The sequence below is a fragment of the Oncorhynchus nerka genome, linkage group LG16 (genome assembly GCF_034236695.1).
Source record: "Oncorhynchus nerka isolate Pitt River linkage group LG16, Oner_Uvic_2.0, whole genome shotgun sequence".
In the NCBI taxonomy this organism is placed as follows: Eukaryota; Metazoa; Chordata; class Actinopteri; order Salmoniformes; family Salmonidae; genus Oncorhynchus; species Oncorhynchus nerka.
The window spans coordinates 20,268,646-20,287,909 of NC_088411.1; the positions used below are offsets into that span (position 1 = coordinate 20,268,646).

A 19,264-nucleotide genomic window follows, 5' to 3' on the forward strand; every position below is an offset into this window, starting at 1 on the left:
TCAACTTAAGGAGACGGTCCTGGCGCTTGCTGGACTTTCTTGGGCACCCTGAAGCCTTCTTCACAACAATTGAACTGCTCTCCTTGAAGTTCTTGATGATCCGATAAATGGTTGATTTAGGTGCAATCTTACTGGCAGCAATATCCTTGCCTGTGAAGCCCTTTTTGTGCAAAGCAATGATGACAGCACATGTTTCCTTACAGGTAAGCATGGTTGACAGAGGAAGAACAATGATTCCAAGCACCACCACCAAGCAATTCCTTTTGAAGCTTCCAGTCTGTTATTCGAACTCAATCAGCATGATAGAGTGATCTCCAGCCTTGTCCTCGTCAACACTCACACCTGTATTAACATGATGTCAGCTGGTCCTTTTGTGGCAGGGCTGAAATGCGGTGGAAATGTTTTTTGGGGATTCAGTTAATTTACATGGCAAAGTGGGACTTTGCAATTAATTGAAATTCATCTGATCACTCTTCATAACATTCTGGAGTACATGCAAATTGTCATCAAACAAACTGAGGCAGCAGACTTTGTGAAAGTTCATATTTGTGTAATTCTCAAAACTTTTGGCCACGACTGTATACATAATGGTATACACTACTTAGTCGTTGGGCCATTCTGGCTCGAACAAGGCTTACTCGTCCTCGGCTTACTTACTTAGTCGAACCCAGGCCTCTACAGACACAGACAGCGTCAACAAAGCAGATAGGAGCAGACACTCACCGACGAGCTTGAGCGAGGCATACTTGTTGAGTTCCTTCCCAGGTTGTTGCTGTTCATAGACATGAGCCAGCTGGCTCAGAGCAGGGTAGGGGTGTGGCTGGCCCACGGTGTTGTTAATCTGACCTCCCTCTGAAGAGACAAGACACAAAATGGAGTAAGACACAAAATGGAGTTATGTTAGAGGGCTTTGGTACCAACATAGTCTCATTACAATAAGTCAAGATAGTGACATTTAACCATTGTAGTTATATGTCAATGACACACAAATATTAGGTATGTCACTTGTGGGGTCATATAACACATCAATGAACAGCTGTTCTCACTTTACAATACACATGCCTTGTCCCGGTATCAGCCCACCATGGGCCGAAATAATGAACCAATGGTAATTTTGATGTTTTTGTTGGGTAAGTACATGACAGGTCTGGTAGTGTCTTTTTTCTCGTGATAATGACAGTAAAAAAGAGCAAGCTCTCATTTAGAACCATCCTCCTACTGTAATGGAGATTAACGTTAATTGCCATCTTACTCAAGGTAAAGTGATACTTTATAAGAGACTACAGCCCTTGAAAGCCGGATTAAGAGAGGGAGAGGGAGAAGGAGTGGAGAGCAAGCGTGAGAGAGAGAGAGAGAACGAGAGTGTGAGAGAGAGAGAGAGTGAGAAAGAGCGTGAGCGAGAGAGAGCGATAACGTGAGAGAGAGCGTAAGAGGGAGAGAGAGAGTGTAAGAGGGAGAGAGAGCGAGAGAGAGAGAGAGAGCGTGAGAGAGAGAGAGCGTGAGAGAGAGCGAGAGAGAGCGTGAGAGAGAGAGAGAGCAAGAGAGAGAGCGAGAGAGATTGCGCAGGAGAAGGAGTTGAAGAGAGCGAGAGAGACAGTACATAGAGAGAGAGAGAGAGCGAGAGAGAGAGCGAGAGAGAGAGAGCGTGAGAGGGAGAGAGAGAGAGCGCAGGAGAAGGAGTGGAAGAGAGCGAGAGAGATACAGTACATAGAGAGAGCAGAGCAAGAGGGAAAAAATAAAAGAAGGGGAGAGGCCCGATAGAGAGCAAATACAGACGGAAAGAGTGAATGAGACAGAGAGCAGAAAAGAAAGAGCTTTGTATGTCTGATCGGAGGATTTACCCAGTCCTCATATTAATATTCCCAACCGACTCCAAGTAGCTTCGTCTAGCTTAAGTCTCAGAATCAAACAGAGAGCCCCACAGAGAGCTAAACGCTGCGCCGCCCAAGAGAGAGGAGAGAGCGGCAGGGGTCTTATTTACTTACGGCAGCGGCGACATCACCCTTTTGTCTTCCTCCCGTGACAGAGAGACAGACAGAGGAAGGGGAGCCATGTCAGCAACAAGCGCCTATTGATTCAGACAGTTGTTTCCCTCTGTTTCATCTCTTTGGGCTGTCAGAGTGGCGGAACAATCAAAGCACCTGTAACCTCCACGTCACACCTGTCAGACAGGCAGCTAAAGCTGTGACTAATTAATCATCTACCCTTGATGCAGTGTCTGTGACAGAGAGGGAAAGAGCGAGAGAGAGAGAAAGAGAGAGAGGGAGAGGGAGAATGACTGATTGCAGTCACACCGTAACTTCAAGCCCACTCACACACACTTCAGCAGAACCCCTCATAGTCAGAGGTTAAATCAGGATGAATGCTGTGAGAGGAGTAAACGCTTTTTATACCTCAATGTAAACAGCAATGTTTTCAATTTCCAGAGTGTACCACCGTATAGAATGGCTCAATGGTTGCTTCTGATCTGGCTCTAATCTACACACAACAGAGAACACAGGAGACTAACATTTACATTTTAGTCACATGAACGCACGCACACACACACACACACACACACACACACGCACACACACACAGTAAGTCTGTGACCTTGCAGTACCGTCCCACCTCGACACACATGTAGTCAGTAAGCATCTCAATCTCATCCACTGTGTATCCAAACCCCCATCTGAGTGACAGATGTCAGCCTGTCCATCAGCATGACGAGTCGGCCCAGTTAGAAGGCTGAGTTCAAGGGGAGTACAGTAACAGCACAACACATTCACATGGTCTATAGGTAGTAACAGCACGGCACATGATGCACTCTGCAGTATGAGAGCATTACTTTTCGTATCTGTACTCCTCTACTTGCCTCTGGGGTCTGTATGGAGTATCGAATGACTCACCTTCACACTGTTTCTGAATTGCATGAATCGCGGCACGAATACAACAGTACTCAGCAGTACTCAGTATCTGGACGTTTGCTCCGTCTCCGCTGAAACAGTAGCAGTGCAGTAAGAACATGTACATACTGAAGAAACTGACAGTTTAACAGCAGCCCAGTACATATGATCCATGTACATGGGAGTTATTTACATGCTTAGTGCTTGGCATGGCTTCATGTCGACTGCATGTGGAATTCAGTGTTTGTTTGGTTTGGTGTTTAAGAGCTGTGTCATAATAAACCTCCTCTCCAGGATTCAGCTACTGATTGCTTTTATGTTCTCCTGTTCTCACGCTTTCACTTTGTCATGGCAACATGAAGTGTGTGTGTGTGTGTGTGTGTGTGTGTGTGTGTGTGTGTGTGTGTGTGTGTGTGTGTGTGTGTGTGTGTGTGTGTGTGTGAGAGAGAGAGAGCTCTTTTCTGTCTTGTGTGCATCGCCCACACATACCAACAGGCTACAGTGTAGGCATACAGTAAATTGAGAACTCACGTAACTAAACTAAACAAGGAGAAGGAACTATACTATGAAACAAAGATAAATGACACAAAGAATGCTAGAAAAAAGCTCAGGACTACTTTAAGTGATGCTTCATTGAGGCAGATGGCTTGTTCATAACAAAACCCTTTGATATTGCCAACCACTTCAATCACTGTTTTGTTGAAAAGATCAGCAAACCTAGGCATGACATGCAAACAACAAACGATGAGCCTTCATATTCACGCATAAAGACCAAATAATGAAAGGCAAACACTGTAGTTGTGAGTTCCACAATGTGGGTGTGGAAGTGGTGAGAAAATTGCTGTTATATATTTTAAATAATATATATAAATACTTTTTTTAATTTCACCTTCATTTAACCATGTAGGCCAGTTGAGAACAAGTTCTCATTTACAACTGCGACCTGGCCAATATAAAGCAAAGCAGTGCGACACAAACAGCAACACAGAGTTACATACCACCCTGCATACCACTGCTGGCTTGCTTCTGAAGCTAAGCAGGGTTGGTCCTGGTCAGTTCCTGGATGGGAGACCAGATGCTGCTGGAAGTGGTGTTGGAGGGCCAGTAGGAGGCACTCTTTCCTCTGGTCTAAAAAAAATATCCCAATGCCCCAGGGCAGTGATTGGGGACACTGCCCTGTGTAGGGTGCTGTCTTTCGGATGGGACGTTAAAACGGGTGTCCTGACTCTCTGAGGTCATTAAAGATCCCATGGCACTTATTGTAGGGGTGTCCTGGCTGAACTCCCAATCTGGCCCCCAAACCATCATGGTCACCTAATAATCCCCAGTTAACAATTGGCTCATTAATCCCTCTCCCCTGTAACTATTCCCCAGGTCGTTGCTGCAAATGAGAACCTGTTCTCAGTCAACTTACCTGGTAAAATAATGGATAAATATATATATTTTTTTAAACATATGGAATAAACAAACATACAGTCAATAACACAATGGGAAATTATATATACAGAGTGTGCTAATGAGGTAAGATAAGGGAGGTAAGGCAATAAATAGGCCATAGTGGTGAAATAATTACACTTTAGCAATTAAACACTGGAGTGATAAATGTGCAGAAGATGAATGTGCAAGTAGAGATACTGGGGTGCAAAGAGGCAAAACAAATCAATAACTGTATGGGAAGGCATGACTCCAACACCCTCATTATAGATTGCAGACTACACAACAGTGGTAGGCCTGATCACCTATAGAGAGGAGGTCAGAGACCTGGCTGGGTGGTGCCAGAATAACAACCTATCCCTCAACGTAACCAAGACAAAGGAGATGATTGTGGACTACAGGAAAAGGAGGACCGAACACGCCCCCATTCTCATCAACGGGGCTGTAGTGGAGCAGGTTGAGAGCTTCAAGTTCATTGGTGTCCACATCAACAACAAAGCCTATTCCCCCTCAGAAAACTTTAAAATATTTGGCATGGGTCCTGAGATCCTCAAAAGGTTCTACAGCTGCAACATCGAGAGCATCCTGACCGGTTGCATCACTGCCTGGTACGACAATTGCTCGGCCTCCGACCGCACGGCACTTCAGAGGGTAGTGCGTACGGCCCAGTACATCACTGGGGCCAATCTGCCTGCCATCCAGGACCTCTACACCAGGCGGTGTCAGAGGAAGGCCCTAAAAATTGTCAAAGACCCCAGCCACCCCAGTTATAGACTGTTCTCTCTACTACTGCATGGCAAGCGGTACCGGAGGGCCAAGTCTAGGACAAACAGGCTTCTCAAAAGTTTTTACCCCCAAGCAATAAGACTCCTGAACAGGTCATCAAATGGCTACCCGGACTATTTGCATTGTGTGCCTCCCCCAACCCTTTTACGCTGCTGCTACTCTCTGTTCATCATATACGCATGCTCACTTTATCTATACATTCATGTACATACTACCTCAATCAGCCTGACTAACCGGTGTCTGTATGTAGCCTCGCTACTTTTATAGCCTCGCTACTGTATAAAGCCTCACTACTGTTATTATTCATTGTCTTTTTACTGTTGTTTTTATTTCTTTACTTACCTATTGTTCACCTAATACCTTTTTTGCACTATTGGTTAGAGCCTGGAAGTAAGCAGGCTCTAAGGTTGGGGGAAAGTAAGGTTGTATTCGGTTGTATCCTGTTGTATTCGGCGCACGTGACAAATAAACTTTGATTTGATTTGGGATGAGGTAGTTGGATGGGCTATTTACAGATGGGCTATGTACAGGTGCAGTGATCTGTGAGCTGCTCTGACAGCTGGTGCTTAAAGTTAGAGAGGGAGATATGAGTCTCCTGCTTCTGCGATTTTTGCAATTCGTTCAAGTCATTGGCAGCAGAGAACTGGAAGGAAAGGCGGCCAAAGGAGGAATTGTCTTTGGGGGTGACCAGTGAAATATACCTGATGGAGTGCATGTTACGGGTGGGTGCTGCCATGGTGACCAGTGAGCTGAGATAAGGCAGGGCTTTACCAAGCAAAGACTTATAGATGACCTGGAGCCAGTGGGTTTGGCGATGAATATGAAGCAAGGGCCAGCCAACCAGAGCATACAGGTCACAGTGGTGGGTAGTATATGGGGCTTTGGTGACGAAACGGATGGCACTGTGATATACTGCATCCAATTTACTGAGTAGAGTGTTGGAGGCTATTTTGTAAATGACATCACCGAAGTCGAGGATCGGTAGGATAGTCAGTTTTACGAGAGTATGTTTGGCAGCATGAGTAAAGGATTTTTTGTTGCGAAATAGGAAGCCGATTCTAGATTTAATTTTGGATTGGAGATGCTTAATGTGAGTCTGGAAGGAGAGTTTACAGTCTAACCAGACACCTAGGTATTTGTAGTTCTCCACATATTCTAAGTCAGAAGCGTCCAGAGTAGTGATGCTGGACGGGTGGGCAGGTGCGGGCAGCGATCAGTTGAAGAGCATGCATTTAGTTTTACTTGCATTTAAGAGCAGTTGGAGGCCACGGAAGGAGAGTTGTATGGCATTGAAGCTCGTATGTAGGTTAGTTAACACAGTGTCCAAAGAAGGGCCAGATGTATACAGAATGGTGTCGTCTGCGTAGAGGTGGATCAGAGAATCACTAGCAGCAAGAGCGACATCATTGATGTATACAGAGAAAAGAGTCGGCCCGAGAATTGAACCCTGTGGCACCCCCATAGAGACTGCCAGAGGTCCGGACAACAGGCCCTTCGATTTGACACAATGAACTCTGACTGAGAACTAGTTGGTGAACCAGGCGAGGCAGTCATTTGAGAAACCAAGGCTGTTGAGTCTGCCGATAAGAATGTGGTGATTGACGGAGTCTAAAGCCTTGGCCAGGTCGATGAATACAGCTGCACAGTATTGTCTCTTATTGATGGCAGTTATAATATTGTTTAGGACCTTGAGTGTGGCTGAGGTGCACCCATGACCAGCTCGGAAACCAGATTGCATAGGGGAGAAGGTACGGTGGGGTTCGAAATGGTCGGGGATCTGTTTGTTAACTTGGCTATTGAAGACATTAGAAAGGCAGGGGAGGATAGATATAGGTCTGTAACAGTTTGGGTCTAGAGTGTCTCCCCCTTTGAAGAGAGGTTGAACAGGCTAGTAATAGGGGTTGCACCATTTTTGGCAGATCATTTTAGAAAGAGAGGGTCCAGATTGTCCAGCCGGGCTGATTTGTAGGGGTCCAGATTTTGCAGCTCTTTCAGAACATCAGCTATCTGGATTTGGGTGAAGGAGAAATGGGGAGGCTTGGGCAAGTTGATGTGGGGGGTGCAGGGCTGTTGACCGGGGTAGGGGTAGCCAGGTGGAAAGCATGGCCAGCCTCAGAAAAATGCTTATTGAAATTCTCAATTATTGTGGATATATCGGTGGTGAAAGTGTTTCCTAGCTTCAGTGCAGTGAGCAGCTGGGAGGAGGTGCTCTTATTCTCCATGGACTATACAGTGTCCCAGAACCTTTTGGAGTTTGTGCTACAGGATGCATATTTCTGTTTGAAAAAGCTAGCCTTTGCTTTCCTAAATGCCTGTGTATATGGGTTCCTAACTTTCCTGAAAAGTTGCATATCGCGGGGGCTATTCGACGCTAATGCAGTACACCACATGATGTTTTTGTGCTGGTCAAGGGCAGTCAGGTCTGGAGTGAACCAAGGGCTATATCTGTTCCTGGTTCTACATTTTTTGAATGGGGCAAGCTTATTTAAGATGGTGAGGAAAGCGCTTTTTTTTTCAATTTAAAGTTTTATTAAGTTTTCTTGTTTTTCAATCAACCAACAAAACACATTCCACATTCACAGATGTGACAGGCTTTAAAAAAATAAAAAGTCAAAAAATAATAATACATTTGAAAAAATAAAAATACAATTAAAATGAATGATAAAGTCAAATAAAAGCATTTATTTTTCTTAATCTATATATTTTCCTTGGTACATATATATATACATACGTACATACATACACACATATACATACACACACACACATACGCACACGTACTCAAAAACTAAATTAAAATAAAAACACACAAAAAAACATATACCACTTGCAGCAGCACTATCAAGGTTCTTATCAGCTATTTCTAGCATTCGCTGAGACGACGGGACAATAATGAGTTTTAGGTTTTACAGTACCTTACACAACATGTATCTGCGCATTTCCCTAGTCACCCCGTTCACTCTGTCCAGTTTGAAATATAGTTGAATAGTGGAGACCAGAGTCTATCAAACTTGGGCTGTCTCTTGTGGAGGTCATAAGTGAGCTTTTCAAGAGGAAGAAAGTCAACAATCTGGTCAATCCACATTTTAAATGTAGGAAGGGTATTAGAGGCCCACAATAGAAGAATACATTTCTTAGCAAAGTATGTAATAGTCATAAGCAAATTTTCTCTGTCAGGATCAAGAACAAAGTCCTGCTGGGCATTAAGAAGATAGATACATGGGGTCATATCAAACTGTACCTCTAGTATTTTCTGTGCAGCAATATGTACAGATTGCCAGAATCTGGCAATCTTCCTACAGCTCCAAAATACATGCATATAGGTTCCACTTTCAGAGGTACATCTTTTACAGTTAGGAGACATATCTGTTTTCATTCTATGGAGTCTCAAAGGAGTATAATAAAATTTGTACAAAAATTTGTAATTAGATTCTTTCATTTTTACATTGGTAGAGGAGCAGTATACCTTGTCGCAAACCTCCGCCCATAACTCATCACTGATAGTCAGACCAAGGTCCTTTTCCCAGATTATTTTCAAAGGAGTAAAGGAGGAGCTTCCTTTCTCCGAAAGGAGTCTATAGATGTAAGATATTTTGCCTTTAATGGATTGTGCTGTGACAAGAAGGGTTTCAACTTCATTCAACTGAGTTCTAAACCTCCTCTTGGAGGTAAATGAGGAAATTACATGTCTAATTTGAAGATATTTTAAAAAATGGGCACATCGAATTCACTGCAGAGCTCTTGAAAGGATTTCAGTGTAGTGGTTTTCTGATGAAATAGGTCTGAAAAGGTCCTGATTCCTAGAGTATGCCAAAGATTAAAGTTGGCATCCCATCCCTCAAGTCTGGGTTGCCTACTATAGGCGAGTGAGAACATATTTGGGAGGAAATGCCCAGGTATTTCTTACAGTCCCTCCACGCTAGTAGGGTGCTGTAAATCACAAAGGTTTTGGCTATGTTGCCCACTTCACTAAAGTTATTAATGAATATAATTGAGCTTAAGGGCAATGAACCACAGGATTCAGCTTCTATCTGAATCGACATTAACTCTTGTCTGTTTGTGATCCATGTTAGCATGTTGCGGATTTGGGCAGACCAGTAGTACAATTGAAGGGAGGGAAGGGCAAGACCACCTTTAGATTCAGGTTTTGATAAAGTGGAAAACTTGATCCTAGGTTTTTTATTGCCCCATATAAATTTGGTGATGCTTTGGTTAGTTGTTTTGAAGAAGGAAACTGGGAGATAGCATGGGAGCATCTGAAATAAGTAGTTCAGTCTAGGGAGGACGTTCATACGGATTACATTCATTCTTCCTACTAAGCTAATTGGGAGGGAGATCCAGGTTTGGAGATCGTTCTTGATTCGATCCAGGAGTGGAAGATAATTTTCCTTAAAAAGGCTATTCAGATCTGGTGTTATGAAGATCCCGAGGTATTGAAACCCCTGTGTTTTCCATTGGAAAGGACAAAGTGTCTTCATAGAGCTGGTGAGTGTAATATTGAGAGAGCAGACAATGGATTTGTTAAAATTGATCTTATAACCTGAAAACTTGCCATACTGAGCAATTGTGTCTAACATGAGAGGGAGGGATTTCTCAGGGTTGGATATGTAGAGCAAGACATCATCCGCGTAAAGCGAAATCTTGTGCTGCAGGCCACCTGCAGAAACACCCATAATACTTGGATTGCTCCTTATCAGCTCTGCCAGAGGCCCGCCCCCACTGGCTTTTATAACCGTACAAGACCATGGTGCTTCCGCCCCAACAAGTAGAGCAGCGGGGACAGCGAGCACCCTTGTCTTGTGCCCGTTCCAGAGGAATCTGTCAGAGTTCAGTCCATTAGTAGTCACCATGGCATTTGGATGAGAGTATAGTGATTTGATCCATTTAATAAAATTTGGGCCCATATTGAACTTTTCTAAGACTGAAAACAGAAAGCTCCACTCCATCCTGTCAAACGCCTTCTCAGCATCCAGTGAAGCCAGCAGGACAGGGGTCTTCTGTGCGTTTACTTGATCAATAATATCAAAAAGACGGCGAATGTTATCAGAAGAGAATCTGTCTCTAATAAATCCAGTTTGGTCCGCTTTTATTATTTTGGGAAGAAGAGTGTTTAGTCTTTTGGCGAGCAATTTGGTAATTATTTTATAGTCGAAATCCAACAAGCTTATGGGCCGGAAGGACGAGCAGGATAGGGGGTCCTTGTCCTTTTTTAGCAACACTGTAATGCGAGCTGTGTGCATTGAGTCTGGGAGAACTCCGTTTTTGCAAAAATCCTCCAGCATTGGCATGAAGATAGGGCTGAGCTGGGGCCAAAAAGCTTTGTAGAACTCTCTGGGGAATTCATCTGGGCCTGGAGACTTATTAGGTGGCATGGAGGTAATTGCCTCCAGGATCTCCTCAGGAATGAAGGGGGAGTTGAGATCTTCCTGGTCGGTCTCTGATAGTTTAGGTAGCGAGATTCCCTCTAGGAAAGAGTGGAGTTCTGCCTCTGTGTGTTTTCTCTCAGAGGTATATAGTTTGCAGTAAAAATCATGAAAAGTTAAATTGATCTTTTTTGGGTCATATGTGACCTCGTCCTCTGCTGTTCGGATAGCCATGATTGTACGCTCTGACTGCTCCTTTTTTAATTGGTAAGCAAGCAATCTACTGGGCCTATTGCTATACTCATGGTATTTCTGTTTAGTAAAGAAAACCTTTTTTTTTATCTCCCGAGTGTAGTTCAAATTCAGTTTGGCTTTGGCTGCTTTAAGATGACTCCAGGAGGTGCTGTCTAGGGATTGTTTATGTATTTTTTCACAGCATTCCAGCTCCCTCTCAAGATCTAGCCTGTGTGCTTCCATTGCTTTTTTCTTAGAGGAAGCATATGCAATTAGATGACCTCTTAGTGTGGCTTTAGCAGCGTCCCACATTGTGGCCGGAGAAACAGGAGAATCTTTATTGTCTTGTGTGTAGTTGTCTATCCATGTAGTTACCAATGTATGGAACACGTCATTTGATAGCATGGAGGTGTTGAATTTCCAGCTCTTTGACCTCGGGATGTTTTTGCAGAGGTCAAAGCGGAGGTGGACAAAGGCGTGATCTGAAAGTGCTATGGGTCCGATTGTACAAGTGGCTGAATTTATGAAACTCTTTGGGATAAAAATGTAATCTATACGGGAGTAGGTGGTATGGACATTAGAGTACTATGTATAGTCCATCGATGAGCTATTATTCTCTCTCCAGATATCTATCAGTCCCATCTCTTTAGTAAGAGAGTTCAACATCTTTGCAGATCTAGGATTTGTGGTGGGGACTTGAGATGATTTGTCTAGGGTTGGGTTAAGGGTACAATTAAAATCTCCGGCCACCACGCCAAAGGAGACACAATGCTCATTGAACAGGGTTATAATTTTTGACATGAAGGCAGGAGTATCTGTGTTAGGGGCATATATGTTTAATATAGTAATTGGTTGACCATATAGTGACCCAGTTATCAAAATAAATCTCCCCTCCGGATCAGATATGTTTTTGTCAATTATGAATGGAACATTTGTATGGATAAGTATGGCTGTGCCTCTACTGTTTGATTTGAAAGATGAGAAATAAACCTGTCCCACCCAAGCTCTGCGGAGTTTGGCATGTTCAGCATCACAGAGGTGTGTCTCTTGTAATAGCGTGATGTCTGCTTTTTCCTTTTTTAGAGCACATAGTATCTTTTTTCGTTTTATTGCATGCCCTAGACCATGGCAGTTCCATGTCAATAGATTTAAGGTACTAGTCATCGTCATCGAGCAGTAATCGAACTTTAGTGCAAGTCATCGCTGGGTAAAAGTGGATAGTAATTACAGCTGCGTTCACATAAAAGGAAAATAAATGGTGTACATAAAATAATAATCTCTGAACACCCCAGCCGAGTTCCCAAACAACTCGACACATCCCGTTGGATCTATTACCCCCCCCCCGCTCAGTCTCAATTCTGTTCCGAATAAAACAAAAACCAGGAACAGTTAGCAACGCACAACGTCTCCCTCTCCCCACCAAAGAAATGCCTCATCCTCTCCACCCCGCATTGAGTAAATAACACAGTTGCCCTCGTCCAGACCACAGTAAAAGAGGGGAGAAAATCAAATCAATAGCCCAGCCTACATATACCTCCCCCAAGGAACATAGGGAACCCCAGGTAATAATAGCAACAACAAAAAAAAAACGGGAAATAAAAGTAGGCTGAAACATTAGTAGGCCTAGGTTAGGCTATACAGCCCATCCCTCTCAGTTAAAGGAAAATAAATATAAATTGGACGGCTATAATGACATTTAGGGGGTGGGTCTCTGGATATCGGCTATATGTCGTCTTACCTCCTTTAGTAATGGCATTAATCGCATTTAGTCATTGGTCTGTTTCTCATTGGCCAGGATTGTCTTTCAAAAAACGTTTTGCCTCTTCGGGAGTTTTGAAGTGTCGCAAGGCTCCTTGGTGAAGAATCCTGAGCTCGTTTGGGTATTTGAATCCCCTGAAGATGCCTCGGTCAATGGAGTATTTCTTCACTTCGTCAAATTCTCGGCGCTTTCGGCGTATTCCAGCTGACAGGTCCTGGTGTAAAGCGAGTTTGGCGTTTCCCACTGTGATGGTGTTGTTTTTCGCCGCCTGTAGGACTCGTTCCTTGTCGGTGAATCTCAGGAAACGTATGGTGATTTGGAGCGGTGGTTGTCTGGCTGCTGGTGGGGGCCTCAGTGCTCGGTGAGCTCTCTCGAGTTCTATGGGCCTGTCGGTGAACATGTGGAGCCACTCGGGAAGTTTGTCTTGTAGGTAGCGGATCAGTGGCATGTTTCCCTCTTCTTTTTCGCCCAGATTGAATAGAACACAATTATTCCTTTGCCCACTGTTTTCCAGGTCCTCTGTTTTCTCTTCCAGATGCTCGATTTTCTTTTTAGCATATGCTATTGTTTCCATGGCATCTGTCAATAAGTTTTCCATGGATAGGATTCGCCCCTCTGCCTCATCCAGGCGCCCCGCGTTTATGGTTATCTTGTTGTTGATGTCAGGCAAAGCGTTTTCCAGGATTGTCCCCTTGCCCCCTATCGCACTGAGCTGAGAGTTAATGGCATCTAATTTGGTGTTTAGTTCTGTACGTTGGGATCTCAACTCAGAAAGGATGTCTTCAACAGAGTGCGAGGTTGGCATTCATTGTGCCTCGTGGGGGAGCGGGTTCTCTTGCTCCTGGCTAATGGCGCTAGTTTTTTCTGAAGCTAGCTTCTTCTTGGAGGCTTTTTCCGTCGCTAATACTCGAGTCCGGGTAAAAATGTCACCTGTAGTGTCGCCTTTTGTAGCCGCCATGACTTTTTCTTACTAAAGCTAAATGAGTTTGAACTTGGAGTGGAGGTAAGATTAGGAATTGGAAACTACTTGTGCGGAGCTCTTAGTTCATGCGGCCATCTCGTTCAAGGGTCACGTGATCCCCCTAGGAAAGCACTTTTAAAGAATAACCAGGCATCCTCTACTGACAGAATGAGATCAATATCCTTCCAGGATATCCGAGCCAGGTCGATTAGAAAGGTCTGCTCGCTGAAGTGTTTTAGGGAGCATTTGACAATGATGAGGGGTGGTTGTGGGTTGTACCTGGTAGATTGTAGGATGGCTGGGATGTTAAGCATGTACCAGTTTAGGTCACCTAACAGTACAAGCTCTGAAGATAGATGGGGGCAATCAATTCACATATGGTGTCCAGGGCACAGCTGGGGGCAGAGGGTGGTCTATAGCAAGCGGCAACGGTGAGAGACTTGTTTCTGGAAAGGTGGATTTTTAAAAGTAGAAGCTCAAATTGTTTGGCCACAGATCTGGATAGTAAGACAGAACTCTGCAGGCTATCTCTGCAGTAGATTGTAACTCCACCCCCTTTGGCAGCTCTATCTTGTCGGAAAATGTTATGTTTAGGGATGGAAATTTCAGGGTTTTTGGTAGCCTTCCTAAGCCAGGATTCAGACACGGCTACGACATCCGGGTTGGCAGAGTGTGCTAAAGCAGTGAATAAAAGAAACTTAGGGAGGACGCTTCTAATGTTAACATGAATGAAACCAAGGCTTTTCCGGTTACAGAAGTCAACAAATGAGAGCACCTGGGGAATGGGAGTGGAGCTAGGCACAGCAGGGCCTGGATTAGCCTCTACATCACCAGAGGAACAGAGGAGCAGTAGGATAAGGGTACGGCTAAAGGCTATAAGAACTGGTCGCCTAGTACGTTCGGAACAGAGAGTAAAAAGAGCAGGTTTCTGGGCGCGGTAGAATAGATTCAAGGCATAATGTACAGGCAAAGGTATGGTAGGATGTGAATACAGTGGAGGTAAACCTAGGCATTGAGTGACAATGAGAGAGGTATTGTCTCTAGAGACACCGTTTAAACCAGGTGAGGTCACTGCATGTGTGGGAGGTGGAACAAAAGGATTAGCTAAGGCATATTGAGCAGGGCTGGAGGCTCTATAGTGAAATAAGACAATAATCACTAACCAGAACAGCAATGGACAAGGCATATTGACATTAGGGAGAGGCATGCGTAGCCGAGTGATCATGGGGTCTAGTGAGTAGCTAGGCGAGCTGGAGGCACGGTGATTCAGACAGCTAGCGGGCCGGGGCTAGCAGGCTAGCAGAAGGGCATTAGAGGGACATTGTGACAGAAAAATCTGTTGTAGCCCCCTCCTGTGGTTACATCTGCAGACCAGTCGTGATGGATTGGCAGGGCTCCGTGTAGTAAAAGGGTCCAGTCCAATTGTCAAAATAGGCATTGTAGCCCAAGGAGTGGCTGATGGACCTCTTCAGCTAGCCGGGAGATGGGTCTAGCCTAGGCTAGCTCCAGGATAATTGGTGCTTGCTTTGAGACAGAGACGTTAGCCAGGAGTAGCCACTCAGATACCAGCTAGTTAGCTGCGATGATCCAGGTGAAAAGGTCCAGAGCTCGCGGTAGGAATCCGGAGATGTGGAGAAAAATAACTCATGTATGCTCTGGATTGAATCGCGCTGTGCAGACTGGCAGGAGTTGTCCGGGCTAAAGGTTAGCTGATGACTACTAGCAAGTAGCTAGTTAGCTGGCTAGCTTCTGTTGGGTGTTCCGGTTCTAAAGTACAGAAAATAGCAGATCCATACCACATTGGGTGAGGTGGGTTGCAGGAGAGTATGTTGAAGTTGAGGTTAAGAAATAAATAAAAAATATATACGAAATATATGCGAAGAAAAATATATATACACGGGAGACGACAAGATGAAGACAAAGACGCCTGACTGCTACGCCATCTTGGATTCAGATAAATAAGGACAAGCCACCTGGTACCAACAACTGAACACAGAGGGTTTTCTTTAATTTAAAATGTTTACCCCTTTTTCATGATATCCAATTGGTAGTTACAGTCTTGTCCCATTGCTGCAACTTCCATACGGACTCGTGAACTTCTATACGGACTCGTGAGAGGCAAAGGTCGAGAGCCATGCGTCCTCTGAAACACGACCCTGCCAAGCCGCACTGCGTCTTGACACACTGCTCGCTTAACTCAGAAGCCAGCCGCACCAATATGTCGGAGGAAACACCGTACAACTGCCGACCGAAGTCAGCATGCAACAGGAGTCACCATCCAATAGGACAATGACCCTGCCAGAGGACACAGTCAAGACAACGCAGGAGTGACTTCGGGACAAGTCTCTGAATGTCCTTAAGTGCCCCAGCCAGAGCCCGGACTTGTACCCGATCTAACATCTCTGGAGAGACCTGAAAAAAGCTGTGCAGCGATGCTCCCCATCCAACCTGACAGAGCTTGAGAGGATCTGCAGAGAAGAATGGGAAAAACTCCCCAAATACAGGTGTGCAAAGCTTGTAGCATTATACCCAAGAAGACTCGACGCTGTAATCGCTGCCAAAGGTGCTTCAACAAAGTACTGAATAAAGGATCTGAATACTCATGTAAATGTGATATTTCTTATTTTTTGTATTTTATTTTATTTTTGCAAAAAAAATCTCAAATCCTGTTTTTGATTTGTCATTATGGGGTATTGTGTGTAGATTGATGAGGGGGGAATGCAAGTTAATCCAATCCAACAAAATGTGGAAAACGTCAAGGGGTCTGAATACTTTACAAATGCACTGTATTTGTATACTAAAACTTGTCCTCTAAGCCGGTTTATCTGCTCTGAGAAGTGTGAGGTCAGTGTGAGCGTGTGTGTGTGTTTGTATGTGGATTTATGTGTGTTTTCTCTATCTGTAAGAGTGTGAGTGTATACTTTATGTGTGTGTACGCGTGTGTGTGTTCGGCATTTCAGATGCCGTATCTTAATTTGAGCCAGTTTGATACAGCAGGTAAATAACCATACAGCATCAGGAAATGTGAATTCTAATGTGGATTATACATAATTTACATATTTTGTAGGGGTTTATACACTTTTTGTCTTAGGAAAATCAGTCTGACATTTTTAAGTGGAAATTACAAACTTTAGAAGCATTTTTAAACCTTGAATACACTACAAGTTTGGATTTTCTTCTGTGCAGGAAAATTCTCAGCAACAAAAGAGTGATCAAATTAAGATCCTACATCTGTATCCGTAAATGTGTGATTGTACAAATTGTGGTATTACTGTGTGTTCTATTTCTCACATAAAGGTGGCCATACATTGTTTTTGCGCATTTGACGCTGAATCTGTAATTTACAGTAGCCTCCTCCTGATATACTGTATGCAATCATTTGGAGTGTTGTTCAAGAGTGCACTTAACCGGACTATGCAGATACCTGTCTCTGCACTTATTCCAAGTGTACACTTATCCAGTAAGTGCCAACTGATCAGGAGTCTGCATAGGTGCTGTATAGCTTAAATTCATAGGTTCGGCAGTAGTCATAATGTACGTTGGCGAAGACAATGTGTGAGATCCACAGTACGGTGCTGTACAATACATGGCTTGTTTTCGAAACATTGTGGTGCTCATTATCGTCACCATATGTACATCTCTTCATCATCTGTCATTAGCAGGACAGGATGTATTCATGAATGAGAATACAGTTAAAGGAGACTCAGAGGGGAACAAGATACAGAACCTGACTGTGTTTTAAATTGCACCCTATTCACTATATAGTGCACAACTTTTGGCCAGGGCCCATAGGGTCCTGTCTTCTTTGAAATGATTTTCATCTCTCAGATTGCCACACATGTTCAGTTTTAGCTAATAATAAAAAAGAATCCAGCTTTTGTGGAGTGGTAGGTAATGATGTTTCGAGGTTGACTTGTCGATGTGTTTCGAGGGCCCCTGCTTCGAGCCCAGGTTGGGGAATGGAGAGGGACGGAAGCAATACTGTTACAGGAGCATACAAAATGTGCAGGGTTTCATATATTTGCTTAGAGTGAGATGATCACAGATAAAGCACTGGCTTCTTTTGCTTTCATTGTCCTGCCCGCACCTTTCATGCTATGATTAGTTGTCTGTGTCTTTTATGCTATGATACGAAGCGTTGGATCGCGCTATGAATTCCCCTTGGCTCCTGTCATAATATTCCACCCCTATTCTGTAGACCACATAATTATCTCCATTGTTCTACTCACTCACAATTGAATATCGTCTTCCCAGATGGATTCACAAACAAGCAGCCTTCTTCACCATTGTCTTGTCTGGTGAATAAGGAATTGGATAATGAGGGACCTAACCTAAATATGAGGGAAAGAAATATTATCTCTCAAAAAGGATGGTTTATAAATTCCAACAGACATTTTGTTATGAAATGTACACATCCAGTTTCTGTCATGCTAGGTGGTGACAAGTTTGCTTTCTGTCTCAGGTCATACTCTGGTTTCCGGGCAGGTAGGACACTGAACAGGAACCCCCTTCTTGTTTCCCCTGTGACTAGCCTTTGTGTCTCCTCCTTGACAGCCTCATCAGTCAGACAGATAGATAAACAATGGTCCACTAAACAATAGGATTGACAAAGAGCAGCTCGTTTATCATAGTGATGGACCACCACAGCACCACAGAGACCTGAGCAACAACTGTCCAGTTCGTATTGTTCAAGGTGTTCTCTCCAGGCCCTACATGTGTAGAAAAGGTCCATGGTTGTTTCTGTGAGTTTCTGTGAGTTTCTGTGAGTTTAAAGGGGGCCAGCCTGGCTGACAGTCACCCCTGTTCAGTTTTTCATCTTTGGGTTTCCCTGAGTGGTCTGCTGAGAGCATTTTGTTTTGGCCTCTTCTGAGTAGCTCTTTGCCACCGTCAGGGCGAGTTATATTCCCTGCCTGCTCAAAGTCCCTGGACAGCTGTATGAGTCAGCAGCCAGCAACCCTTCGTAATAACAGCTGATAAAAACATCCTACAGGTCTCGGAGAGAGACAGACAGGCAGGGATGAGATGTGATGAAAACATCCTCTCCGTCAGAGAGACAGACAGGGATGTGATGTGATGAAAACATCCTCAGAGAGACAGACAGGGATGTGACGAAAACATCCTCAGAGAGGCAGACAGGGATGTGACGAAAACATCCTCAGAGAGACAGACAGGGATGTGATGTGACGGAAACATCCTCAGCGAGACAGACAGGCATGGATGTGATGTGACAAAAACATCCTTAGACAGACAGACAGGCAGGGATATGATGTGATGTAAATATCCTTAGAGAGACAGGCAGGGATATGATGTGATGTAAATATCCTCAGAGAGACAGGCAGGGATATGATGTGATGTAAATATCCTCAGAGAGAGAGGCAGGGATATGATGTGATGTAAATATCCTCAGAGAGACAGGCAGGGATATGATGTGATGTAAATATCCTCAGAGAGACAGGCAGGGATATGATGTGATGTAAATATCCTCAGAGAGACAGGCAGGGATATGATGTGATGTAAATATCCTCAGAGAGAGAGGCAGGGATATGATGTGATGTAAATATCCTCAGAGAGATATGAGCCCTGGTTTTCTTTGGACCCCATCAGTCTGGCTCCTGTGAAACGACTGTGCGTTGAATAACTAATACCGACAGCCTCAGCCTGCATGGCCTTGTGTTGTAGGCCTTGGCAGGTGTGAGAGAGTGCAAAGCCCGTTCTCTGAGGGAGTTTCTTGGCCCTGAGAAGAGAAGACAGAGCAGAGTGGTTCGATTGCCAGCAGTTCATCCCAAGCTGGGCGCCCAGGTAGCGCAGCGGTCTAAGGCACTGCATCTCAGTGCTAAAGGCA

At 44.2% G+C, this 19,264-nt stretch overlaps 1 protein-coding gene across 1 annotated transcript in view; it reads right to left on the bottom strand.

Moving 5' to 3' along the window:
- shisa9a (shisa family member 9a) overlaps positions 1 to 19,264 on the bottom strand; it is a 49,449-nt gene that overhangs the window by 6,740 nt on the left and 23,445 nt on the right. The window contains exon 3 of the mRNA XM_029685540.2: positions 724 to 852. Within this exon, the coding sequence (XP_029541400.2) occupies positions 724 to 852 (129 nt within the window). The remainder of the gene's footprint in view (positions 1 to 723; positions 853 to 19,264) is intronic.